General features: G+C 37.3%; 1 protein-coding gene across 3 annotated transcripts in view; it reads right to left on the bottom strand.

Annotated features, from left to right (window-relative positions):
* SYT9 (synaptotagmin 9) overlaps positions 1-27,766 on the bottom strand; it is a 70,505-nt gene that overhangs the window by 33,518 nt on the left and 9,221 nt on the right. For all 3 annotated transcript variants that reach the window (XR_012630960.1, XM_074884767.1, XM_074884766.1), the window contains exons 2-3: positions 4,492-4,843; positions 1,206-1,752 (exon numbers count right to left, since the gene is read on the bottom strand). Coding sequence is in view for 2 of the 3 variants with exons in the window: in XM_074884767.1 (XP_074740868.1) it covers positions 1,206-1,752; positions 4,492-4,843 (899 nt within the window). In the remaining variant the exon portion in view is untranslated. The remainder of the gene's footprint in view (positions 1-1,205; positions 1,753-4,491; positions 4,844-27,766) is intronic.

Consider the following 27,766-nt stretch of genomic DNA (forward strand, 5'->3'; position numbering starts at 1 on the left):
AGAGGATTGTGCAGTGGGTGCACAGCACGTTCCACACATGAATATGTAGCGCTGACTTAGAACGCTGAGAAATCGCCTTAAAACAAGGACAGTATCAATTTGCAAAAAGAAATTCCAAACAAAAAAATGGGTTTGGTCTGTAATATGGGCATGCTACCTGACCACAGAGGTGAGAGTCTGAATTCAGATAAGTATTTGTCTCAGAACATCCTTTACTTTTCAACAGCTTCTTACACTCAGCTTAGCATATGCTTAAATGCTTTCCTGAACTGAGATCTAACAAACTTGCACTTTGATCTTACTGTTAATGATGTTTGGTCTAAAATATGCATTCTATTTGAGTATGGTTTGACACAGCAAATGAAATATTTACTGACTCTTGGCACTAGTACCTTCACCTTTGTGGATTTCTGTAATGTATCATTCTCATTGAAGGTCTGTTCTCCATAGGATGTGCATGATTCATTTCTAATGGCATTACAAGGAGGTTAGCTCATGCTTTGAGAAGAAAGCTCTTTCTTTTCTAAAAGTAATTTTTGTGGCTTTGTACCTAATCACTAATTGGATTCCTGCATAGAATTTGATACCAGACACTTTGGGATAATGGAAATACAGACTTATAAGTTTTCCATTTCCCTATGTAACAAAGTGATGCCAAACAAAGAGTTAAACCAATTAAGCATGTTTCATTGCTTTCATGGAAAGCACTGCCTGGATTCTGTTTGCCTGGATTATATATGTGGTGTTATCTCACTTTATGAGAATATAGTCTTTTGAAGGACTGAAGATCACTATATAGGAAATCTTGACTCTGCAGTTCTGGCTGATTAGTATGCTGTAATTTATGTAGCAGATCATGCAAAGCACAGAAAGACAGGCAAAATAAAAAAAGTAGTATTTCCTTAAGTAAATTTTAGATTAAGCAAGATTAAGAGAAAAACATTCTCCAGCTTTTCTACCCTATCAGCAGGGCAACGACTAAACCCACTATCTCCTACATAAGACATTCTTTAATTTATCCAAAGAACAAGAAATTAGGACTGAAAATGTACTGTCAATTTCCTTGGATTAAGGTCAAATCTTGAGAAAGAAAGAGAATAGAGTATTTTCCTTCATAAATTTATCAGTCAATTTCAGTTATAACCAGATTAAGGAAATAAAATCAGAAACAAAAAAACTTCAGAAAGAAAAATTAGAATACTTACATTGGTGACATATTCAATATCCTTCCAAATATTACATTCCCTGGGAAAATCTGCCAAATCTAAAAAATTATCCACTATCACTTGGCCAATCAAGTCATGCCTGGAGAATCTGTCAAAGTCATACACAGAGAAATGGAGTTTCCTTGCGTTCAGATCATTGTATGGGACAGTAAATAAAAAAACTTCATCAAATACTGGGTTTAGGGTTTTTCTGTGCACTTTAGTCTGGTGTTTTGTTTTCCTATCAGGAAGTAGATATATCTTCACGTATGGATCTGAAGTTCCAGAGAAGTCCTTTGCTGGCAGGTTGATGGCCTTGTGTATCTTCACTATCAGCTGTTCTAAATCACAATCATATTTCAGAATAAAGTTCAGTTTTCCACATGCCTTGCTATTACTCCTCCGGCCATCATCTGTGTCCACTGATCTTTGTTTATATAGCTCTGGCTTAATGCGGCCAATCCCCGTCAGTTGCTCCTGTTTCTGAACCTGCTGGATGTTGAAGTCGGGGTTGGAGAGGTTGAGCTGTCTTCGTATTGAATTATGCCTTAAGTGAAAACAAAGGAATTGAAACAAATTGTGTTGAAGATGGTAAGAATCTGGTCGCACACACTAAAGATTCTGTTCTCACTTGACATATTTTTGTAATGTAAAATGGGGTCAGACTTTTACTCACATAAAGTGATAAAGCATGATGCCCAACAGCTGTAAGAGCTCACCTTAAGCATTAGACTGCTACTATCACATAATTTTCTGTTCCTATGTCCCAAGCTAGTGGTACGCACTCTCAAAACCTGGCTGAAGAAATGCAAATTAATGGCCATTGCAAATCCAAAGGGTCTGCCTTATTAGCAAGTATCATGTGATATGATAAGAACTGTAGCTGTTCTTATCAGTTACCATTTTCAACTAAATCCTCTGGATTAATGCCTATGAAATTAGTTATATTATGTAAATGGCAGCAGGATCTGGCCTATTATGCCAGCTGAGCTTGCTGATTTATGGTTCTAAGGTAAAGCTGGACAAAGGAGGATACTTACTGACATCTCTGCATTTTAATTACTTGTTGATCTCTACAACTACTTCACTTACAAGTGAGCTGTTCTGATCTGAAATGGTTTGTTGACCACCCCAGCAATTGTTTTTTTCTCTCATACCTGATGTAATAAACTCTGTTTACTTTGGTTGAAAAGCTCCTTTAGTTTCATTACTCCAAGGAAAGAAAGTTGCTTTTAGCTTTGGTCCAGTGAAATGTATTACCTGGAGTCACTCAGTTATTGTGATTGAAATTTCCACTTCACGAGATGGTAACAGAAATCAAATTTGCAAAACCTGTCGGGGTAGCGGGATGTGAAAGTTGGATTAGGTAAAATCCTAATCTTGTATGACTTGGATTCCACCTTTTTGTCCTATTCATATACAGCAATCATTCAGTGTATTGGAGTGCCACGAGCTGTGGTTGAACATACTTTTATATACTATCCTTTTTTTTCTCTTGTTGCATAACAAATACATAATTTTATAGGTATACATTAGTCATTTCCATGATAAAATATTATCATGTCACAAAAAAAGATTTTTATTGTTCAGCCCTTAAGCTCCTTATCACAGTGAGAGGTGCAGAATATCCTGGGAGGGAATAAAAAGGAGGGCACTGGGGAGTCAGCTTATCAAGGATTGTAGCAGGGGCAGGTGCCTGCTCTCTGTGGCCACAGAGGAAAGCCACAGCTGGCTACCGCGTCATGCCAGCAAGCAGCAGAGACAAAGGTGAACAAACAAAGGATGCAGAGCAAGGAAGATGGGCCCCTCTGCTCAGTGAAAGAGTCCTCTGGAGAAGAAGCTGGTAAAAGTAAGGGGCAATGAAAGAGAGGAGTACAGAGCAAAGCCTCTATCACCCATGGTATAGGGTAGGGGTGGGACCTGGACAGGTCATGCCCTCGTGGACACAGCCAGTGTTACACTTGCTGAAGAGAGCTGGCCTGGGAACAGTTGCCAGAAGCACTCAGGATGCTGAGGCAAATTCTTTTAGCGATTGGGATTGCTGCTGCTTCTTGTGAGATGACTATACTGTGGTGATACTGTGCATTTGTTGTTTGGTTATCAGAATTGCTGCCCTGTTGTAGCAGAGAAAGCCTGTATGTGACTCAATACTTTCACATTATTGAAGACACATGAGAGCTCTTGGTGTTAGATGTCAGATATGAATCTTCTGTTGTTAATCTCATGACATGCTTATTTCCCAGCAGTTTGAAAGCACAGCAGCACCAGCCCTGTGCTGTACTTCTGGGCTATTAGTCCTTAGTTGGAATTCAGCCTTGCAAGTGGTAGGCTGCAAGCTTCGGTATCTATATAATTATGGCTCTGACCTGCCCATATATTCCTACAATGTAAGACCATTCTTATGCAAATCCAAGGAGGAAGGGCACCCGAAGTTTATGCTGCATAGCGCTCATAATATACTGAGGATTTCTCAAATTCTTTCTGAGATGTTTTGGACAACTGACAATTACTGAACTGGCTGCTAGCTGCTGTCATCTTACCCATGTTCAGGTGTGCTTGAAGCCAAGAATCTTGGCTTAACTTGCTCTCCCAGATGGTCAGGAGTGAGGCTAGCAAAGAGCAATCAGACTAGTGCTGTACCTTCTCCAGCTGAAGTGCATCTGCTTTGACTCAGAAATTTACTGGCTCTTCACATGCTGATCCTTTTATCGCCTGTCCCTGCACACTCTCACACTCCCTCTTTCCTCTTCCCTCCTGTACTGATTCTCCAGTTCCCCTGGAGACCTCACTGACTCTTGTTCAGTCACTTCTCCCCTCACAGTCATGACTGTGGCTAAAATCTATGATTTTTAATCCTATTTCTAACTCTTGCAAGTGTTTCATTAGCTTGCCCTACTTTTCTTCTTTGGCTGTTTTAAAAATCTTTGAGGAGATATTACTGAGTGTTCAGCATCACTGCTAAGTACAAATGAATATGCTTTACAAGCTAAATCTAGGCTCTTCTGGTGCTTTAAGCGACACACAGTGCTCTGCCTTGTCCAGCTTCTGAGGGAGAGGCACAAATGAGACAGTAGTTGATAGAAGAGTGTAATAGCATTGTGATCCTGTCCTTTTAACCAAAGAGGTTTGTGCAGCTCAAAGAATAACTTTTGTGTGATTTTTTTTAAAAAAGGATGTGTCAAGTAAATTATGCATTTTTAATAGATTAGTGTACTGGATAATCAAGCTGTGCTCTTTTGACTGTATCTGTATTCATTAATATCAGAGAGAAATTGGAGTTACTGACCGAGCAGAAGAAGTTGGTTCAGTGATCTGACGATGCATTCGCACATTGTGTACGCAGTTCTCCTTCGTTCCTGCCTGAGCATCTAATGGAATATCAGGGGAGGTGTGGCTGATCTTCATGGAGGACTCTGGATAGGCTGTAGGCTGACCAAGATAATCCTCACTGTAGTCATGGTCATTGGTCTCTGTATCTGTGTAGTTCAGTGATTCTTGTTTGTTGTCTTTGTTCCCAAATGGCAGACCACGCTCTCGCCAAGGGATCCAACAAAGCTTCCAGGATACGAACAGAGAGACACCAAACAGAGCAAGACCACAGGCTGTGACAACTAAGGAGAGCAAGCTTATTGAGATATCTGCAAACAAGAAAAACACACGCATGTCACATCTTTGTGCTCTTTGGAGCTCTGCACCTCCAGGGCATACAGTATGGGAAGTCGATATCTCTGGATCGCAGATCTGCAAAAATTAAATTCTGGACCCAGAACAACAACTTATAATGACAACATACATGACTGACAACATACATGACTGACAACAGTCATATAATAAAAACATATTCTTTTTTTTCCCCCCAAGAAAAAAATGTAAACTTGTTTGGAATTCAGTATAAGGCTTATCTTCATAGAACGTGGTTTATATTTTCCCTCCATGGGTGGGATGAAGGGTCATTCTAAATATGAAAAGGGCTTGTTCACTGTTCACTCAACTTTCTACTGACAAAAGAGCAGTGCCTGCAGTACATTTTGTCTTTTCTTTATTTTCCTTTTATGTAGTGCAGTTTCCTCCACCTCCTTTACCAGATCTTACTGTCTTCTCTTCCAGAGACTGTATTATACTTAAACACCATGAAAATATGCACACATGCATATACGTGATATGAATTTTTTTTAGGTATTCAACTGAAATATCTTGTTTCATTGTTTTAATTCCCTTCTTTCTAATCTTAAGACTCATTCTTATCTCTGCAAATTATTTTGGACTATCAATACATGGCTTGCTATTCATAATTTAGTTTAGATACCAGTATCTCTTTGAAACTGAGATTTTTCTATTTTTTAACTCCAAAGGCTCTTTTTCTGTTTTCAAACAGAAGTTGAGTTTTTGGTTGTTTTTCCCCACATTCCTATCATTATCCTACTCCATAATCATATCAACACAAATAAGTTACAACTGGGAGAGGCTTTTTCTCTGTTTTGCTTTGTTTTAAGTTGCACGTTGGGAAAATGACTCAGTGGAACAGCTGTTTTTATGGTTACAGTGTTTTTGAAACGAGTTTCTCTGTGGATTATACACTACATCATGCCTTAAACACAATTAGTAAAAATTCTATTTTACTGCCTCAAATTATAAACACAACCTGATCAAAGCAATTTTTCACACTGCGTATAGGTTCAGAATGTCAGGGTGCATCTCTCTAGCTAACAGCTAGCCTGAATTTTCAAAGGATGGCATGAGGTTGAAACGTACTGCTCCTACTAGGACAATTATTTAAGAATGAGAATTCAGATGAAACAGCCTCAGTCAATCTGAAAAAAAAAAAAAAAAAGAGTATTTTTTTAAAAAGTGGAAAAGTCAATACCTTCTACCCCTGCTGTGAGTCTCATTCTCACTAGCCAGACAGATTAAGTTTCCACAGAGGGGAGAGTGACACTACAATCAGTTTCACGCAGGAGCTGTCCAGTTTATTTTGCATGCTGAAAACCAATTTTAAACAATTTTAGTCATCATGGCCCTTTCTGTCCTTCTCCCAGTCATATGAAGGCAAAGCTCATTAACAGTGGGGACAGCACAGCAGCTGTTTGGAATTATAGCAAAGAGTTTCAGAGGAGAAATTAATTAAAGAAATTCCTCCTGTGCATAAAAGGCAATTGGGGAGAAAGTAGAACGGTGGTTCTTGATATTTTTGGAATATTTACTGTTAAACAAGTCTGGTAGTGGAGGCAGAGAACAACCTCACTATTTGATTAAAAAGCAGAGGAACTGGCATGCAGTAGTGAAAGAACACCTTTAGAATAAAGCAACTTATCTTGGATTTCCTGGAGGAGAAGGAAAGAAATCATCAGAAGTCTGCAAAAGGGTCACTTTTTCAAATAACTTATTCAAGTAAATGATCCAGCATTGAAAGAAATGAGGAACTGAGAGCTGTCAGAACCAGCCAGAAGATTACAAGGTGAGAACTGGAGACTGCCCAATGCCAAGGATGTGTGAAGGTGAGGAACAATTTGAAACGTAGACCAACAGTTCCCTACCTTGAGAGTGACTTTAGCAGAGGACAGAGTCATCTAGAGAACTGAAATAATGAGAAAAAATACATGAGAGCAGTATGAACTACTTTTCATTTGGAGAGTTTGAAGGGCTTTCATAATATACCTCTGCATTTAATAACATAGCACCCTTATCTCACAGCTTACTTTCAGAGAAGCTGGGTGATAAACAGTTCAGGTAACTTGCCAAATCGCAGAATAAGAAGGGATTATTTTTCATCACCTTGGTTTACTTCTTTCTGACTGCTTAGGAACCATTTTTGTGTGAAATTTTTGTTTCTGTGAGTGGAAAAAGGAGAATCATGCATCTGTCTTACTTCTATGAAAGACAGGGGGGCTAAACAGCAGTGGTCAAACCCGTTACCTTTCACTGGACAGTAGTTTTCATATACTACACACCCGGCTGGCAATTTTCAGCAACTGGGCAGATCCCCTGTGAATAGCTGGGGGGAGTGCAGTCCTGAGTGAAGAGACTTTTGGCTGCATCCTGGAGCTGCTTTTATATTAACCATTTGTGCTGTTACATACTGTATTTTCGGTATAATTTTTATTCCATCTTTCCAGATGTCTCAGTTTTTCTAAGCCTGTTTATCTGCATTCCCATGTGGTAGCAGTACTCATCTGATGCCAGCGATTTCCTCTGCTTTGTAATGAGAGCAGGGTAAATCTTTACTTGTTTGTCCTTACAAAAATCAGAGATCTGCAGCACAGAGAGTGTTCCTCAAAAATCCAGCTGCTTCTCAATTCACTCTGCTTTCACAAGAATTAGAGCAATGTGTTTTCAGAGCAGCATCTAACGTAAGTCTAAACTGCAACTGTGAATCAAAGTGCAGGCAAGCACTATAGGCAAGGCTGAGCAGTTTACAGGCAGGCATGGGCTTTGGGAGCAGTGAGGAAAGGTGCTGACCATTTCAGAAGGAACAGATTTTTTGAGTAGCACTGCAACATATAAATTCAGTGTGTACATTTTTGCCATGTTTTAGATGATCACCTGCCCTCACTTTCAGCATTTGGCCAGTTCCATTAGTGACTAGCTAATATATCTACTCTCTGTACCTACTCTGCATTGATACGAGCTTGCGATGCTCTGCAATGGAGAATCTCACGAACACAAGGCAGGCCCCTGTGCCACTGATCTCTTCCTTGGTGCAACCACGATGCCAGCCAAGTGTCTTGAGGTGTTGCTATGAATCCAAGTCAAAATTTCATAACTATAGCTTCTTGATCATGGCTGCAGTGACCTGAGCTTGCAAAATCCAGCATGTCAGAATACCTGGACAGTATTATAGCATGTTGATAATGGGTAATTTGTTCCATAGAAAGTAAGCCTAGATTTTTTATTAAAAACATGTACTTTTAAAATCAATGCAATTGCATATACATACAGTTAATTTTTATCTGCAATGTGCTTTCACACACCAGTAAAGGACGCCTTTTGACAGACAAAATAAGAAGACTGATCTTCAGGGTGGCCCCAGATTAAACACTCAAGACTAGGGAGCTTCATCTAATTTTTTGTCTATTAAGACTATAACATCATTGTTAGATGACTTGGAAGTCACAGACGTTATTTCCATGCAGTTGTAACAACTCAGGTGCTCAGCCATCATTTGCAGTAAGGCCACGGACACATAGGCTTTCTAAATATCTTGCTCATGGCATGTCTTACAGATATTTTGACGTACTAATCAATTTTTGAGCAGGTATTCATGTTTGAATCCTTTTTACTCTACTGACTTTCAATTTCTTAACTATCTGCTATGCTTATCAGCATAATTAGCGCAGTTGTTCATTTTTTGGTAGCAGTCACCAGGTTAAAAACAATGCAGAAATAGCAAATGAAACAGAATTTTCTACCTATGGAGTACATCATCAGTTATTATCACAGACTGGAGAAATGAGCATGGTCTTTCTCTCTGTGACAGATTTTATTACAATCAGTTCTGTGGCAGCTTTATCAAAAAGACTCAGTTTGGTTATGGAGTCATTGCTAGATCTTTTTAAAATTTTTAACTTGCATTTTAAAGTAGATCTGTTATACAAAAAAGAAAAATCCCACTCTATGTCAAAAGAATCTATGATAGGAATATAAATTCTCTTTTCTGTTAAATTCTATTAAAAAGAATCACCAAATTGTTGTGGAAGGGACCCTCCACATTATCTCGTTCAACACCCTGCTCAAGCAAGGTCACCTACAGTAGGCTGCTCAACACCATGCCCAGACAAAATTTCTCCAAAGATGGAGACTCCACAGCCTCTGTGGGCAGCCTATTGCAATGTTTGACCACACTCAAATAGGATAGTAACATAATTTTATTTTGGTAGGGATGAGATGCTAAGTGGGTAACATTTTTTTGGATCACAATACAAAAATATCAATAAAGCTCTAACTGCACTTTGTAGATTATCTAGTAAAAAAGGCAATAAAATTGTGCCTCTATGGCACAGGTTTTTAGTATGTATCTACTGAACATAAGCTTTTATATTGGCTTTGAATGAAATCATAGATTGTTCCAAAATAATTTGAGTTAGTGTTGAATTTATACATACATATTGCATATTTCTTGTTCAGTATTGAAGGCTGTAAGACCAGAGATAAATGTATAATGGTTCCATTTAAATTCTGACAGCACAAAACTGCAGGCCTGTGACTTGTTTTTTTCTGGCATAAATGGTGGTGCCCTACCCTCTAAAACTGATGTTGAAAAAACTTACCAAAAATTAGACGTGAAATACAGAAATAATAGTGGTGGTTTTGTCTGTTCATGTGTGAAACAAGGGATGAAATACATTTTTTTCCTTCTTGCTTTCATTAAGTTACCATTTGGATTGCTAAATATTATACAAAATCAAATATATAAATTAGCCAACAATGGGAGAGATCAATAGCTAACGCAATCAATGCATGTGTCCAGATATGCAATTGCAGTTACAGAGGCAAAAGGCACAAACTAAACTGTTCGCAATCATCTGACTCTAAGAACAAACATATGAAGAAGGAAAAACAGCCAGGAATTTCTGATCAACCAGGCATAGACAGGACACTTGATCAAAAGAACTGCTGATCAATAATATAATTATTTGGCTAATGAAGTTGTTGGTTACCTGGATGTGACTGGTTTCTATCAAATGAACTCCTTTTCCACCAAACTGGCTGTAATCTGGTTTAACTTAAGCTGAAAGAGTTTTACTGGAAATCTTAACTGGGAGAGTTCTTTTAACAAGTTCTTACTGAAATAAAACAAGCTTTCTTCTCTATGTTTATCTACTTTTTTCTTTTTATTAAAATGAGTATTCAGATATTCCAGCATTATTGTAATATACACAATGATCTATTATGTGAAGTTTGGCTAGCAAGAAGTGAAACAAATCTTAACAATATAAATCTTACAATACAGATATTTTTAGTCCAATACAAGTAATCTTTTCTGATTTTAAAAAGCAACAAATTTCAAAAGGCATTCAATTAAAATGGTAAAATTAACTTGTTCTGAGTAATCACGTTACTAAACTTCAGGATGTATTGGGGCAGATCAGTCTTTGTGAATACGAATCTGTCCAAATTCAATGGCAATTTCAAGATTTTATTTCCTGAGGAAATAAAATGTTCCTCCTTTCATTAAGTTTTGTTGCTTAGGGGGAGATTTTAAAGAAGTGGTTAGACATCTAACTTCTTGAAAAACAATGGAAACATCAGTGCCTATTGCTTAAATCCTAGCTGTGCTTTTGAAAACCTAATTGTCTTTCTTTCATGCAAATATATCTATGGAGGGTAAGCCATAATTCAGCCCAGTAGTTGTACTGTAAAAACAACTTTTTTTTAACCCTAGAAGTCTAAGACCCTAACTTTTCCAGAGAAGTGTTGCTAGGATGAAGTATCTGAAGTACTGAAGCAGTCTTAACCTAATATTGCAGTGTAGTTTTATTTGTGCTTCATAAGTTTTTCTTAATTAGCATAGCTGGCACTTGTTCAGGATGAAAAGTGCTTCTTGCAAAGAATCCTGAGACAAAGGAATAATCCTCAGCTTATATATTCTTCTCTGAAATATTCCTGAACACAGTTAATTATACTTAATACTGTGTTTAGAAACTTTCTGGGAATTAAAGTAAGGCAGCTGAAAACCAAAGGAATGAATCTTGTATTAAAATCATTTTATTACACATACATACTCCAGCTCTTTTGTCTGACCCTGAAATTTATGCATGTGGACCAACAAAACAGGCCTAAGTGAGATCAGTGTCAGGGCTCCATATAATAATAACATTTTCCATGATCTAAAAATGTGTTTGTAACTGGGCTTCACTAGTATTTGAGGCTGTTGTTAGCTTTTAGTGACTTTTTTTCAAGCTATGTGCTCTACATTTTATAGGTAGGCCTTAGGGTATGTAAAGCTCTTGTGTTGGTTAAGAAACTCTTCTAATCCTGAGTGACTTGCATATACTTTTATTCCTGAATAGTGTTACAATTCCAGTTTCTCAGTGTATGCTTTCTCTTCATTTGCTTTGCCTGGGTTACAAGTTTTTGTAATGTTTTCCAGGTACTGCTTAAAATTAACTAAGTTTCATAAATTAACTAGATCAATGAAATATAATACTTAATTATCAATTTTCAATTAGTTCAAATGCACATAAATTCCATAGCACAATTTCATTATGAAATCAGAATTACTAAATGGCCATACAAAATACAACTAAGAGTGCATGATCAACAGAGATTTGTTTGCTCAGAATATCTGTCCAGCAGCAATTGTTGTGATATAATTCAAAACTGACACAAGATTGAGTTAATAGTTTATTGGTAAAATCACAAAAATAGAGCTTGAAACAAAAATAAATTAAAGCAAATTGTTCATGGACATTCAAAAACAGGAAAAAAGGACTCAAAACATTTTTTTCAGCAGAAAGATTTTAGTTTTGCTTATTAAGAATGAAATTTATGTAAGCAGACTGTTTTGTTTGTAATTCAGGTAAGGTGATTTCATCCTGAGATAATTTTGATTGCAATTAATAAACTGCATGTGAACACAACACTCAAAAGTATACTTGCTGAAGAAAATTAATCAGTCTCCATGACAAAGCTTAACATCTGTAATCCATTAAATTAAACTCATTCCAAGAAGAATTTATTCTTGTTTGTACATCTATTTCCTCTTAATATATTTAGTCTACATTAATGCAAATTTTCTTGACAACTTAGCTGACATGTAATATTCTGCTAGAGTTTGTAAGTGACAAAAAATGTCTTTACTAATCAGACTAATCAGGCTGAATGAGCAGGGATTCTTAAAGACACAGTTGAGAGGAGTCATATGTTCAAGGGCTTGCATTTTTGTTTCTGACGTCTTGCAGTAGTATCTACTGACAAAGAATTACATTGTTCCTCTTGCAAAAACTAAAGCCTCTGTTTCACAAGCAACATGGATGCTAACAAAGCATAGTAGAAAATAAAATTTGTCTGTCATGACTGCGTATACACAACTGTAATAAGATTTACTCAGGTTCCCATGCCTCAGACTTGGTTCTTTTGGGTTATTACCATATTCTCTTTGAATACATACTTCACACAGCTGACAAAATATGAAAATTTAATGCATTCATTTGGTCTTCTAATATCCAGTGAAAAGTATTATCCAGTATAATCTGGGGAAAAAAGGCATAAATAATAATAGAAGAGAGGACACAAATTTTAAAGATATCATGCCAGGTTGTCAGGTACTCTGTGTAACATGACATGGAGATAGCTTAAATGGCTCCATTTCATCTGGTTAGGCAGAATCAGTTAGGGTGCTACATTTGCAGGACAGGACATGCAGCTGGAGCAAATGAGTACGAAGTCTTCTAAAAGCCATTTGGCACTTGAGACATGTTTGTAGCTTGTTAGCTAAAAGAGCAAGCTGGTGATATGCTGAGCGGGAAAGAAATTTTGGGGGTATACATTTATACTGCAAATTCATATGACCATCAGGCCTGTTAGGTCCTTCATAGTGCAAAACCCGAGTAGCTGTGCTTTGTAAGAGTCACAGTTCCCATGACTGTAGTTAAGAGCTGTAATGCATATTTCCACCCACCTACTTTCTCAGCTACTTCTTGGGATATGTTAAATAGAATCAAATTAATTATTTGCTTGGAATAAATAATATGATACACTTAAGACTTTTTCTTGTAGGATCATTCACAAAGTGAACTGAGTTGCTAATTAATAATTTGCAAATGTTTATCCTGGGTTTTCTAGGGGATGGAAAATAGGAGTTCATAGGGTTACTGAAGAATTTAACTTTTCATCTAGTCGTAGAAAGTGACTAGTCACATTTGGCAAATACTGTGTATGTTCCCTCACTGGCAGATTGCAAGGTTTCAATAGAGAAATAAATGATGAAGAATGAATATAGAACAACCATGCTTTCTAGTAGGAATTTTTGGACAAATTGTGTGTGTTAAAAAGTATGAAACTTTCAGGACTTGTGAACATTTTCATGAATAAGCCATCAGAGCATGCATTAATCTTGAATGTTATGACCCCATGAATAATAATGAAGAGAAATTGCCATTTATTTCAGCAATATATAGCCAGTAGCAGGAAGTCCCCAGGTTATGGAAGAAGAGCAAAAAGCTTATTTGAACCATGCCAATAAGCTTTAAATTCCATTATAGTCCTTGAAAGCCCAGTAAGTTGCAATAAATTGTAAAGAAGTGTTTGAGAGCACTAAAAGAAATGACAGAGAAGCATTTAATTTCCCACTTGTATAAAACTGTGCAGTAATATTGTACCAAAGTGCTCAAAACAATAGTTACAGAGATGTTATACAAAATAATAATGAAGTAGCAACATTTTCTGAAATTTTTTAACAAATTCCTTTTAATTTTGATCCCCTTTAGGGCACAATCTTCCCAGGGGAAAACAAAACAAAACAAAAAATCAAAGTACTTACCAAATGTTTTATTGAATGACTTTATTTTGGTGGGCAAATTTGTGGAATTAAATTACTTTAAAGGACCATGGGAGGCATGGACAGACCACTGAAGTGTTTAAAGAGCTGTTTGAGCTTTAGCAAAATTTAAGTTTCACATTCATATCTAAAGACGTGTATATGTAAATATATATATAGACACACATCTGTAACGTATCAATATGATGTAATATGATGAAAAAATACTTTCACAGAACTAGCCATAATAATTAATAGGAGTTGCGTCGCTCATATAGTTCTAGAACAAATCTATATAACATTTTTCTTTCAAATTTCTATTTTCTTTTCTACTGGAAGCATTGAATTTCATCTACCAGTTGGCTACTTGTCCTTTTAATTTTCTTAAGTCCAGTGGAAACCATTAGCCTTTGTAATTTTGAATAATCTAAAAAATTATCTATTTTGAACCTTACTTCCTTAATTTTAGGGTTTTTTTTAGGAAATAAATATGTAAGAGATAAGAAGACAGCATTGCTCTTCTGGGCAATTTATGTAGAATAAAAGTGCAAGCTTCTCTTTAAAGTCAGATTGCTTGGAATGGAAATGAGGTCAATTATTTCATTAGCTTCCTTTTCAGAATCAAGTACTCTAAGCCTGTATTATGGGAGTTTGGCACATCACAGTGGTTCAATATTTACAATCCTTGCTTTACATTTACAGAAGAGCCAAAATTCATTTGCTTTCTGTATACTGGCAGATCATAAAAAGGTTGCCACAAGTGTTGAAACCTCACAAGGGACTTCAGGAAAGTTGCCTGCATAGACTGATATGGATAAAGAAGAAATTTATTACTTATTTGACCTTCATGAACCTAATGAGATGTTTATATCTATTTTTCAGTTTGGCTGGTCTTTTTTTTTTTTTTTTCCTTTCCTGAATGACTGCACTCTAATCCCTATGTAATATCTAGACTAGAACGATACTTTACAATATTTTCAAACTGCTCTGGTAGGACTTCTTCACATTAACTGATTGTCCTGGACTCATTGCACAATATTTGTCCTGAAAAGTAAACTATCACAAACCACTAGCATCTTAAACTGTTCAAATAGTCTGATTTTTCTTTTAGGAGGGAGCTGCTGGCATAAAGGGAAATAAAGACAGCTTTGAAAGCATTTATCCTTCTCAGATGAGGGGCCAGATGCACTGTAATGCTCACACCAACTTTTTTTAAAGAAAGTATTTCAGAAAATCAGTCACAGTGAATGTATTATGTATCTGTTGCTCTTTGTGAACTTAGGATTCCCATTTTATAAAACGAAGCTTTTTGGTCTGATCCATATGTATTAGGGTGTGATGGAAGTCTTACTGACAGGGCTATTTACAACTAGGAAAAGGAATGAATTAGTAATATACAATCAGATGAACTTTACTAGGAATGCACTGTTAGAAAAAATATACAGAATACACTTACTTCCCATTCACACACACCCCTGCATCTCTAGAGAGCAAAAGAAACATGTTCAAGGTTTCTACAGACTTGTGAGTAATTCTGGAAATCCTGTCTGTCTAAAATACTGTCTAAGAAAAAACTGTAGAACAGACATGAAAACAGAGAAACTAAGAGCAGAAAATCAAGAGAAAGCTAAAGTAAAACAGCTTAATGTAACAGCTAAAGAATAGAATTAAGAAACAGATTTGATAAAAAAATTATCATTCAGACTGCTCTTCTGCTTTTTCATTCCTAGTAAGCGATTATTTTAAAGCTGAGATGCTCTTGGAAGCCTTCCTAATTTTGGCAAATCCAAATACAAAGAACTTCAACTTGCTTATTTTTGTGAAACATATATTAAATAATGTATAATTTGAGTAAGAATTGAACATACCTGCATTTCTGCCTTCCTGGGTGTAACTGTACAGTCATGCAAGACATTCCTTATATTAAAAAGAATCTGTAAAAAGAACTACTAGCAACAACTCTTTGAAGTTTTCTTATGAACTACACAATTTCATTTTGTACTTAGTTGTGAACGTAAAATTGAAACTGGACAGCTTGAGGGGTTTTTCTTCTTGTGCTTGACTAGTTTTATGGAGAGAAAAGCTGATATGCTGTAATTATGACCAACAAAGCGAATATTAAACACCAGGTAGTAGTGACAGATGCCCACCCATCCCAGATTAATGGACCCACCCAGATCAATATTTGTTACCGAGAAGAAAGCAGTAGAGTCTAATCCTGTTGTTCCAGTGAGTGTACCCAAACTGTGCACCAGGTTACAGAAATGAATGCACTGAAGTTTTGATACTGAGAAGGATGGTAATAGTCTTCATGCCCAACAGTTACTTTCTGAGGGTTGTCAGTAAGTATTCTTACTCCCTGTCATGCAGGAGGCATTGAAATTTGTGGCTTTCTCACTGAATAGCAATCTGGCAGGCAGCTTGCTGTAATACAGTTGACTGTAGGGATAAATTTAGAGCTTTGTACAGTTGCTGATCTAAGCACTTTTGTTGAGCTATAACAGATTTAAAAAAGAAAAAAATCAAGAATAGAACAGAACAGTGCATTTTGGCATCAGTGAAGTAACCATGGGATTGCTACTCTTCAAAATCTAGATGTCAGAGTTCACAGATGTGAAGCAAACTGTTGTCAGTCTCTGGTGAAGATTAATGTATTAATGTGCCCTTAAATTCCTGCAGTAAAACTGGGCAGTGATACCTGGAGAGATGTGTCTCTCCCACATGGTCAAAGGGGCATACTCAACAGATCAGTTACTGTGAAAGGTCAGGAGTTTCTGAGAACCTGGGATTCACAGGGAAAACAAATCTTTAGAAGGAGACAGGTGGGGGACAAGGGACAAAGATGGAAGCTTGATATAACCCTACGTGCTGCTAACTTCTAAATTTGCCAATCCCTCTTGTACCTTCCTGTCCACAATACCCATAGCTGTGTACTATAGAAACAATCAGATTATAATAAAATATAAATGCCAAAGAACAGTATCAATAACTAGTTCGTTAAGGCTAGAAATCCTGGCAACTGTTAAGATGTTTCGGCTTTTATGGAAAACAGCTTATTTTTGCCCTTACACCTATATGTAAAAACAGAGACATTTTCTAACAAACACAATCCTTCAGAAAGCCTTGCTGACTCAGAAGTTAATTTGTTTTTCATTCATCTTGACATAAAGGTCAAGATACTAACGCTTCAGCATTTCAGGGTTCTAAGGCTGATAGTAACTTAATTGAATACATTAGCTTTGCATCTGTCTGGAGGTTTCAAAAGTTGCAAGGGGCCTCATGGCGCATTCTGCACCTAAGAAAAGCAGGAAGTATGTTTTTATTTTAGATATTTAAGAAACACTGTGAGCCTTTTTGCACCAATAATGAAACATCCACTTGTGAGCACCAGAGACTTTAAGGTCTCAGAAGCTCCTATATTTCATACAAGTAGTTATTTATAGCAATGACTGCCTGTGGAACCCTATTTACCAGTATCAACTACTGTGAAGAAGTGTGTTACTTCAATGCCTCTGAAAATGTTCAGCGATTAAAAAATTAACAGTTAATATTTTAAAAGTCTCCTTAAGATTTTGATCTACTTACCTCAATGATAATGAACAGGAGTAGTTCATACACTCCATTTTTCAAACACTGCAGACTCAGGCAGATGGCTCCACACTGATTTACATTGGTTTGTATGTTCAAAGGTTTTTCCTTTGCTTTCTGTTCTTCCCCCTCACTCCATCCCTCCCCTCCGATACACATACTCACATGTGTACATCCCAAATCTAAGATGTATCAGCATGTGTGGAAAGCTAAGATTCTGCAGTATATATTAAATTCATAGAAAGTGACCACTGACATAAGCTTAAGAAATGATGTTGCCTCTAGGGCTTTGGTGTTTCCAAAAATTACTTAAGTTCTGATGAGTAAAATAGATATTAAGAGGGAAAACAACTCTCAGATGTGTAAGGCTGGAGCCACATTGTACTGTAGGGACCTCACTCTGTTTTGACTGAGTTGTGATGAGTTGTGTGAAAAAGCATTGCCAAATGCAAGCTTCCCTCCTTGATCACACAGGTACTGAGTCACCACCCCTGGAGGTACGTGTAGATGTGGAGCTTAGGGACATGGTTTAGCGGTGGACTTGGCAGTGTTAGGTTTACAGTTGGACTCAATGATCTTAAGGGTCTTTTCCAACCTAAATGATTTTATAAAAATGTCATCAGTTGGTGACTCATCACACTGACCTCAGAATTACAAAAATAAATTCTCTGTGCACCTATGATACCCTGATCTTTACTAGCATGTAGATACAGGCTTAGTGTATGCCCAGGAGTGTAACTGTTCAGAAGTGATTAAGATAAGGGGTTGTCTGAAACCCTTCTTGTCAAAGTTTTCAGGCTACCTCTCTGATGCAGGATGCATTCATCATTAATGTCCCTCATCTAACAGTATGACTCCCACCCTCTTCAAGGATGACGAGAAGGTCCATTCAAAATAAATATTTCCCTCTAGTAATTTCAAATATATGAATGGGAAAGGAAATGCAAATCCAGATTTTTAAGAGAAAGATGTTATTTAGAAGATTTTTAAGAGAAATTTGCAATCTATCTTTTCTTAGATTTTGTCTTTAATTAACAGCTTAGTGACCTCTGGGACATAAATGACAGCCTTCTGTCCTTATTTAACTAATTAGTAATGTTACCATTGTTGATAGGATGAGTAAATTATTTTTTTTAAAAATCAAGGTTTATTCATGAAAGCTGCTAGAAAGCATTAAAATTTTGCATGTGTTCCTTCCCAGTGTCTGGGCATGCACAGTTAAAACCATTGGGAGTAAATCTGGATCTGACAACTGTTAATGGAATGTAAACAGTGCAACAAATGTGTTTAGAAACCCTAATGGATATTTGAAGAATTGTTTGTAGTATTTTTCTATCCACACTATCAAGTAGCTTGTAGAACAAAGCTGTTAAATTAAAACAATTATTAAAATGTTTGTCACTAAGTAGCTTTTTCTCTCCTTTTATAAATGTCAAAGTTATTTAAATGTCTTTTTACAAATAGGCAACAGAAACCAAGATGCAGCACAGTTGCTCAAGGTGAAATTAAGTAAATCAGTTGAAAAGTTAAAAATGGAACCTGGATCTTCTCACTTCTAATTTTGACTCTAGCAACTTTCCAGTTGCTTCTAGTGAAACAGCATGCAACTAAATAGAAAGGATGCAGGGAGTTTAATAAGCATTGCTTAGCACACAAGCAAGATTTTGACCACTAAACAGATGGTATGGCTTCTTCAAATAATCTAGTTATAAATGAGTTAATTAAATAATTGAGTTCTGAGAAAGCTGTCATCTCTCTGAATGCACCTGCTTTCTGTGGGACAGCAGGCATATTGCCAACATGTAAAGCACCAACTGACACAATGAACAGACATTTGCAGAAAGAAAGTGGTACAGACAACTGAAAAGCTGTGTCACCATACTCCGCAGCATAAAGGGACTGCTGAGCATCAATTCCTAGGTTGCAAAACAAAAGAATTTTTTTTTTCAGATTAGATCCCAAGAAGTCTGAAATGCCACAAAAAGCAATTATGATCAACATCTGTAATAAAAATAAACACAGATTTTGATAAATGTAACAATGCTGGAAGATCCAAGGAGAAAATCCAAGCAATGGTATTTATGTACAATCCTAACTAGTTACTACAGTAAAGATTTGTAGTAGTCTTCCATACCCCATGTAATATATCCCATCTTCTTGTGGCATGTACATGTACGTGTAACTGCTATCAAAGTTAACAGCCTCTTTTAACTTGGAATGCTGCAGATTTCAATCTTGCTATGCTTTCTTCTAAGGCAAACTCTGCAGTATTTCTTTTATAATCTTTTATTATCTAAACACCATTTTATATATTATACAAGAACTTTAATCTGACAATTAATTGAATGCAGAATAGCAAAATAATTAACTGGATTAAAAGTAAGCTCCAAGATAGTTTGAATGCGCTGGAATCAGTCCATGATATTTAGGCTTGTCCTTTCACTTGCAGTAGGTAAAACAAATGCAAATCAAATAGTCTCTGTTTTCATCCTGCATTCTGACAGAAGATACTTCTAATATTTTAGATGTACAATTATTGTCATTATTTGACATCCAGACTCTTGGGGAGATTTTGTCCTTGCTGCAAGTAAGAATCTACACTCTCATTCTACTGGATTTGCATTTTCTTTAATTAAGTTAATTTAGCTAGATCTGTATCTTATCTCCTGAAATTATTTTCTCCAGAAAAATTAGAACAGCTGGTTTCTTAATATGAGGAACTCAGTAGTATCCTCTGTTTTAACAAGGACAGCAAGGACACTTAAGATTAGCTGTTCCTTGAACAGTCCACTATGAAATGAAAAGAGCAGGTGCTTGAAAAAGAGACCAATGCTCCAACATCCAAACCCCGGGTGATATCAGGAGACAATGTAGCTTTCCATTCCTGCGAGGAAAATTTTGCAGACTCCTGTCCTTTATCTGTACTAAGGGCTTCACTTTTTTTGCTACCCTAGACTGCTTCTTGGCAAAGCTCTTTTTTTTTAATTGAGGTTTCTAGACAGTCCATGTTAATTCTGGAGCTTTGGCTCTTTAAATAGAAAATATTGCCAGGCTAAACTGGCAGATGAATTCATGTGAGCAGTGCTTCTACCTTGTAACCTAGAATATGAGCAGTAAATATATTCAAGAATCACTGTACAGTTCCATACGCAGAAAACAATTGCCCAGTCTTACAGACAGCATAACAATTTGTTTCAGCACCTTTAGTCAGAGTCTTCCTAAATAACACAGGATGTGTCCACGTGAGTGATTTAACATTGGAAGAGGGAGGGGGAGGATTCTTTTTGCTGCAGCTTTGCCTCGGATCTATACTTGGAGCCTGGCAGTACTCACTTGAGTGAGACACACCACTGGTGGGTGTGTTTGAAGCAGTTTTCCTCCTGGTGAAACCAAGGTTGAAGCTAAACTCCAGGGTTTGCAATGTGGACGCGGGGTCCTCCCGCAGTTAGTGCTCTCAGCTTGCCTGATGCGTGCCTTGAACTAGCAACTGGCTCAAGTTCCACTGCTGGTAGCAGCACAACGGGGACATTCGGTCCTGTATCTAGAATGGTGTGCAGCAAATCAAACTCCTCTCGTGCCACACAAGTTGGTAATGTAGATTTACTTGTGTCCTTATGCACAAGTTACTCTCCCTGAAGTTAGTAAGGTGTCAAGTACAGGAGGACTATAAATTTGGAACATGAATTATGTTAAAATCTTCATCTTTTTCTATTTTGAAAAAAAAATCCCTCACCACAAAGATCCCCTTATTTTGAATTGTATTTTTGTAAGCAATTAACTCCCCAATTTTCAGATCCAAACAACAAAAGAGTAATGTATTGTGCACTTTAGAATAAATACAGTATAGCAATTACAGTTAATTGCATATGAGATTCTCAATGAGACCTAGGATGAAACAAAGGTGACAAGCAATTTACTAGACTACACTTTCAGTGCCAAAATCAATTAGGACATTCCAAATCCTGTAAACATTAATAGTAATTAGTAAGCTATGTGTCACTGTGCATCTTTGACTGATGTCCAGCATGTACTGTCTTGTGTTTAGCTACAGGGAAGACTTACTAACAAATCTTTTAAGAGACATTCTACAGCATACATTTACAGAGGGAGAACAAAATATCCACAGTTATATATACTGCTGCTGCCACCGCCAGCAGCTTGAGCGTGTTTAGACCAGCCTCTGGATGTCACTGATAGCATAAATATGGACTAATAATGAATTACTAGGCAATGCTAACTAAAACAGAATGAGGCTGAATACGAAGCTGTGTTTATAGCACTGAGCTTATTATTCAGTTTGGCTCACTATTAGATGATGTTAGTATCAGGGGATTACAGATCCCTTCAGGGGTTATTCTGCAGTGAAATACCACCAGTTGCACAGCATCTTACTTCTAAAACATAATTTCAAATGTATTAGGTTCACTCAAGCAATAAATAAGAAAAAGAGGATAAACAACCTTACCAGAGAGAGAAATTATAATCATGGTATATGGCATAGGTTTTTTTAAGACTAGTTCAATTATAACCAGTGACATACCGTCCATGCTATACTCCATGTTATATGTCTCCTCAGGTGGGTGTACATAAACAAATGGCATGTAGAGAACGGACCATCAGCTTTGTAACGTTCTTCTGGCAGACTCATGTCTGCTCTTCCTCTGGCCTGTTCCAAGGGGACAACAACTGCTCTCCTTACCTCCCTCTCACAATTACAAAGGGAGTGTAAAGAAGAAAATGTTGGCAGCAGCCCCTTGTTCCCAGAAACCATAATACCACAGCAGTGGGATACTTAAGAAAACAGTGTGGAAACACTAAGCCACAGCTTTCATGTCTACTCTCCTCCCCCAAGAATTGCTCAGCTGAATTGCTCTCAGGTCTGGGGAATTCCTTGGGTTTTGAACAACTCCCAAGAATTCTGCTACTTCTCAGGGAAAACCAAACATACATAACAGAGTAAACTGATGGCAAATTTCTAGCCACTGTTTTTCCATCTTCTGGTCTCTACATTTTTTATTCCTGGCCAGAAAAAAAATGCAACTAAAAATAGTTATTGGGGTTTCTTCTCAGCTCCCCAGAGACAGCTACAACCCACTTTCCTTGCTGACTGGAATGCACTGATGGGATGTGCTAATTTTTCAGCTACTTCAGCTGAATGATTTTAGGATAATTTTTTGAACACTTGGTACTTTTTTCTTTGTCATCCAACATCCTTAGGTAGATAAGGCACCCACCAATTTTCACTGCTTATCCTGGTCCCACATGGCCCCCCAGATAAATAAAGAAAATGAGATTAAAAAAAGAAATCACACTTCTGATAGTTTGACTTTATGATGAAAAAATATACCTAAAACTATATTACATGAACATTATTTTAAATCTTCTCTTTAGAATCAGGTGCTTGTATACATTCTTCCCTCAGGAAATGTCTGTGATCCTGTTTCCTTTAAATTAACACTATTCCCACCATTGGGTTGACATTAAACAACCTATATTTGCCTCAGTTAGCAAAATTACCTTTCACACTGTAAATTTCTAACTTTTGCTGACAGTTCATAGCATTGAGGGGAAAACTGACCACATTCTTAAGGAAGACTTTGTTAATTCTTGTAATTGTGCTTGTTATAGCATACATTTATTATTCAAGTAAGACAAAATGGAATAAATGAGATGAAATCATTCAAAATGGATCACTGTAACACTGGGATAAGTATTTTGGACAGAAACAGTCATTTCTTATTTTATGCAATCACAAACTACAAGCTTGGATGGTAAAAAATATGTGAAGGGCTTATATATCAAATTTGCACTCAGTTTCAGTAGGGTATGAGTAGTTTCACCCGTGTATGTTTCTTTGAAAATTTTACTCAGAGATTATTCTGAGTGAAAGTAGTACTACAGAAGTCATAAGGTCAGATTTAGTGGCTCTGGTTTAGCTCATTTTGAAATCTGACTGAGAGCAGGATTAAGTTTTGCCCCAAAATTATAAACACTCAGAAAAATGTAGGAAAAAGAGAATTTTTTGAATGACTAAAAAGTGAATGTTAAGAAGACAGAAAACATTTAACTTGTAAGCATAAGATTATATTTACTTAAGAAAAAAACTGACAAAAAGGAAGAAAAAGGGAAGGGCAAAGGAAGAAGGGCAAAGGACCATACACTTTAAAGAGCTGCACTTCCAAAACTCCAGACTTGTGAAAGTTGAGCTGTTAGTGGGTTGCCGAGTAGAGTTACCCCACTGGTAAACAATTTCTCTAGAGGACATTCAGCTAAGGGGTGAGTGTTTTGTTTTATAAATTTCCTAAACATGAGCAAAACATGCATTTTGAGCTATACTGAAATTAATAAAGAAATATATATCCTTAATAACAAGTAAATTGAGTCAGTAACAATACACTGTTTAATCCCAAGCGGGGGGGCGGGGGGGGAACTGGAGGATGGGGGCATGCTAAAAAGTCCTCTCCCTCCAAGAAACATATGTGTATTATGCATTTCTGCTACAATAATGTGAACAGGATTACCATTGTAGTAGTCCTTTCAGTTTCAGTCTCAAATGGTATCATGCTGAGATGTGCATTTGTAGTCTAACCCAGGCCATGAAAGTAAATGTTTGAAACTCTTATGACAAAAAAGGGCCCATAAATGGCAAAATGCAGGGATATGCAAAAGATAACTAAAAGTCACCCTGTTAGTACTGTTGCACAGTCAGATGCAGGCTAGAGTATGGGGTGGGATTTAGGTTTGAAAACATAAATCTAAGCTTGCAAACATATCATGAATAAATTCCATAGCTAAACATTCAGATTAAGCCCAGCACAGAAATAGATGTTTTGAAATCCTCCTTATGCTTTTATTTATTCCCATTTGAATGTGTATGCTACCAAATCTCTGCCTCTCAATTATGGCTTCCTTGCTGGTAACAGAGGCACATTTCTATTTGCTAACCTACACAGGAGGAAAATATATTCTGTTTATTATTTATAAGAGTAAAGTGCTGAGAGGCCCCAACAAAGCAGAGGCTCTTGTTGCCTGTTCACTACGAGAACAGAGAGTGCCATATTCAGGAAGACTATTTTCCACTTAAGGCCCTGGGCCCACCGTTTTCTCTTGGCTGCTTTTTAGGCAGTTTTCTGCTCAGTGCTTTACTGACATCATGCTTGAGACATGCCCTGCTTTCTCTGCTGATTATGGACAGGGGATTAGCTGGAATTTTAACTGCTATCAGTACTGAAAAGGCAACTGAAAGGACAGGGGAAAAGCAGCACTGAGATTTCTCCAAGATAGCACCCCAAGTGACTGGCACAGTTAAGAAAGAGCCTTAGTTTTCATAGTTCCCAACTCGTAATCTATTCCAGTCAACTAAACCATACTACTGTCTCTAAACAACATCCCTGAATCAAACAAGTTTGTATTAACATATTGTAGAGTAGTATTTGATTCGCAGGATTTACAGCCAGACACCTCCTATGCTGTTTTGTGTGTTCATAGTCCTCCTTAGCTGGGGCTGAGGCCTCCCATTACCTTGAACCAAGCGAGTCAGCCTCGTTCCTTTCTCTGAATTGCTGAGTCAGGAAATTCTCTGTGAAAGCTTGCGCTTTTTTCCTTCTTTTTTCCAAAGACTAATAGGTAAAAGAATAAGCAACATTAGGGTTTTTGAACTCAACTATATTATCTCAGAAGTACTTAAGGACTTAGCAGCCATTTGCTGTCATTTACTGGGAACAGTACTGCTTGAAACATTGTAAAAGGGGTCCTTCCTTGTTAATCAAGGGCTAGTTATGCAACACTTCTGTATCTAACATTTTTTCGTCTCCTAAGAAAACTATTTTTATTTATTAGCAACATTTCCAGATTTAATAACCCTGGCATGTGCTACTCATTTACAATGAATGCAAGATCTTAGGTGAATACGCACTTTGAGGTGATGTTTCTTTTAACATCAATGATGTTATGATTGCAGAAAATACACTGGAATGGCTGCCAACCATGTTTCAAACTGCCAGGACTGCTACAGAAAAGTAAGAATTGTTCCTCTTTTACAGCTTTGGACATTTTATACTGTTGGAGTCCAAGGACTTGTGTATTTCCCAGATGCAGCTGGCTGTTCTTGCTGTCATACATTCCACTACATTTCTTTACTGATTGCTTTATCACATCTAGTTTGCTCATATATCTTTGAGATAGCATTTTAAGGCACTAATTTTACAGCTTTTTAATCTGCCTTGCTTACTGAGAAAATAAAAAGGAATTTTTGCATGGTAAATGTACTAGGTCTTGATGCAGCAGTGATGATTCGAGAAAGGGAAATAGCAGAGGGTGGAGGGACTGCACAATTTCTTTGCTCTTCCATCTACTATACAGCATACGTCATACTAGATAGTGTTAACAGGGTTGGGGAGAAGGAACAGAGAACAGAGAGAGAAAGCGAAGGGAAGAGAGGGGGCTGAACTCCTTTCTGTACACTGTTAAATTTACTCTTGGCAAAAACATCTCACAAAGTCAGCAAGATTGTCCTGAGAGAAAATCCAGTGTGGGAGACAATTAGGGATGCTGCTCAAGAAAAAAGGGCCTGGTGAAATAAAAGGCAGTACTGATTCGGAGTTTAGAATTCCCTAATTCCCCTCCCCTCGTCCCTGGCTCTCATGATTTTGAATGAAACATTAATACTGCTTCAGATGCTTCTTTCCTCCAAGGCCAATCAGCTGCTCGGCAGGGCGTGAAGCGGTTGTTCATTTGAACAGCTAACGAGGGAGTGGAAGGACAGAGCTAATTCTAAGGCTTTTCAAGCACTGCTGAAGCTCACATTTGCCTTGACACACAGGGAATGACTTGAAGAGCCTCTCTCTGCTTTCGAATAAGAGAAGTGGTGCTGTATTAGTTCTGCGTAACAAGCTGGGCTTGTCAGAAGAGATAGTTTTTCTTGATACGACCATAAACATAGTTTTAAGATTGGAGTAGACACCTCATCCTGCTTAGTACCACGGCCAAAACTACCACTAGAAATCTTTCCCATAAAGAGGGGTACAGAAAAAAAGGAGGTAAAACAGCAAAACCACTGAAAACTTCAAATCCCAAGACTTCCATTTTGACAAATTTCTGTTCCTTCTTCCCTCAGTGCACAGAGTCTTTAGGATGAGAAGTGAATTCGGAAATTGAATTTTAGATGTTCCTGAAGGTGAAAAATTGCTTCTACCCGATTTGGGAAGGAAAAAAGGTTGAGGTGGCTGAAGGTGTTGCTGGTTCTGTTGCTATTAAGGTCTGTTCTAGTTTCCAGCTCCCAAGAAAAACAGAAAAGAAGGAAGAAAAATACATCAAAGGAAGAAAGAGCAGTTTTTGTTCACAGTGCTGGGTCTCACTTGTAACACTATACCACAGAAGGACAGATACAGTAATTACTATCAAATTGCTGTGGCAAACCTATACCTGTGCACAGCTATTCTGGGCACTGCTTTTAGCTATTTTATCGTCACTGGCTCATAGCAGCAGTATGAAAGAAATCATCTTGACTCGTCAAATCACTCTTTATAACATAACGACAACAGAACAAGAGACAGGTAAAGAATGAATAAGGTAGGCAGGAACAAGACATTAACTTGAGAATGAGAGCAGATATAAAAACGTTACACCTTCTGCAGTTAACAGAAGCTGGCAGGAACAGTGATGCTGCTGCATAGGAAAGAGCCCAGGTGACAGGTTTTCTTTATGAGGTGAAGCCACAATGGCCAAGGTTTCTCTTTCCTGCTTAGCCACAGCCCTACTGTCAGTGTCAAATCATGCGTTCTCAGACAGCCTTACCAAACCCTGAACCCTCAAAAAAAAAAAAAAAAAAAAAAAGCAATGAGGATCTAATCAGACCCCATGACATGCAAAGCATTTGGAAAGATCTGCTTTTATCTTTTTCTACAGAGAACTCTCCAAAGAAGCTCAAAAGGCTTTTAAATTCAGGAAAAAGGCAAATTTTAGTGTAATATAAAACAAATATAAATTCTTACAACAGAGGTATAACAAGGTATATCCACAACTTTTCCTGTCTACTATGTCCTTGTAGGTAGGTCCTCAAAATCCCAGGCTTCATTAACACTGGTTTCCAAGTGGCAGTGAATCTGCTTGGTGCTCTTTGCCCCTTAGGAACACAAGTGATGTCTCTCCCTTCAGAGGTCTGGCTGCCTGTTCTGCTCCTCATGTCCATCTCCTGAGCAGCACAAGCGACAGGCTTCATACTCATAGCTGCTGCACCATGAGGTTTCACCCCTCTTTCTTTTGGAACAGCTATAAATTTAGAACAAACAAAATCCAATTAAAAAAAAATAGGTCAAGCCCTTACCTTTCTGTTTACCAGCCAAGCCTAATTTCTGGTCTCCATATTTGTTTTTTGACTCATCAATCATCATTAATATTTGTCAATTTAAAAAAAAAAAAAAAAAAAAAAAAGATGAAAAGTTTAAGTTAGACTTTTGTTACTCTGGATGCCTTAGTGGCATCTGCAGAAATAGGAGCC

The sequence above is a fragment of the Strix uralensis genome, chromosome 15 (genome assembly GCF_047716275.1).
Source record: "Strix uralensis isolate ZFMK-TIS-50842 chromosome 15, bStrUra1, whole genome shotgun sequence".
In the NCBI taxonomy this organism is placed as follows: Eukaryota; Metazoa; Chordata; class Aves; order Strigiformes; family Strigidae; genus Strix; species Strix uralensis.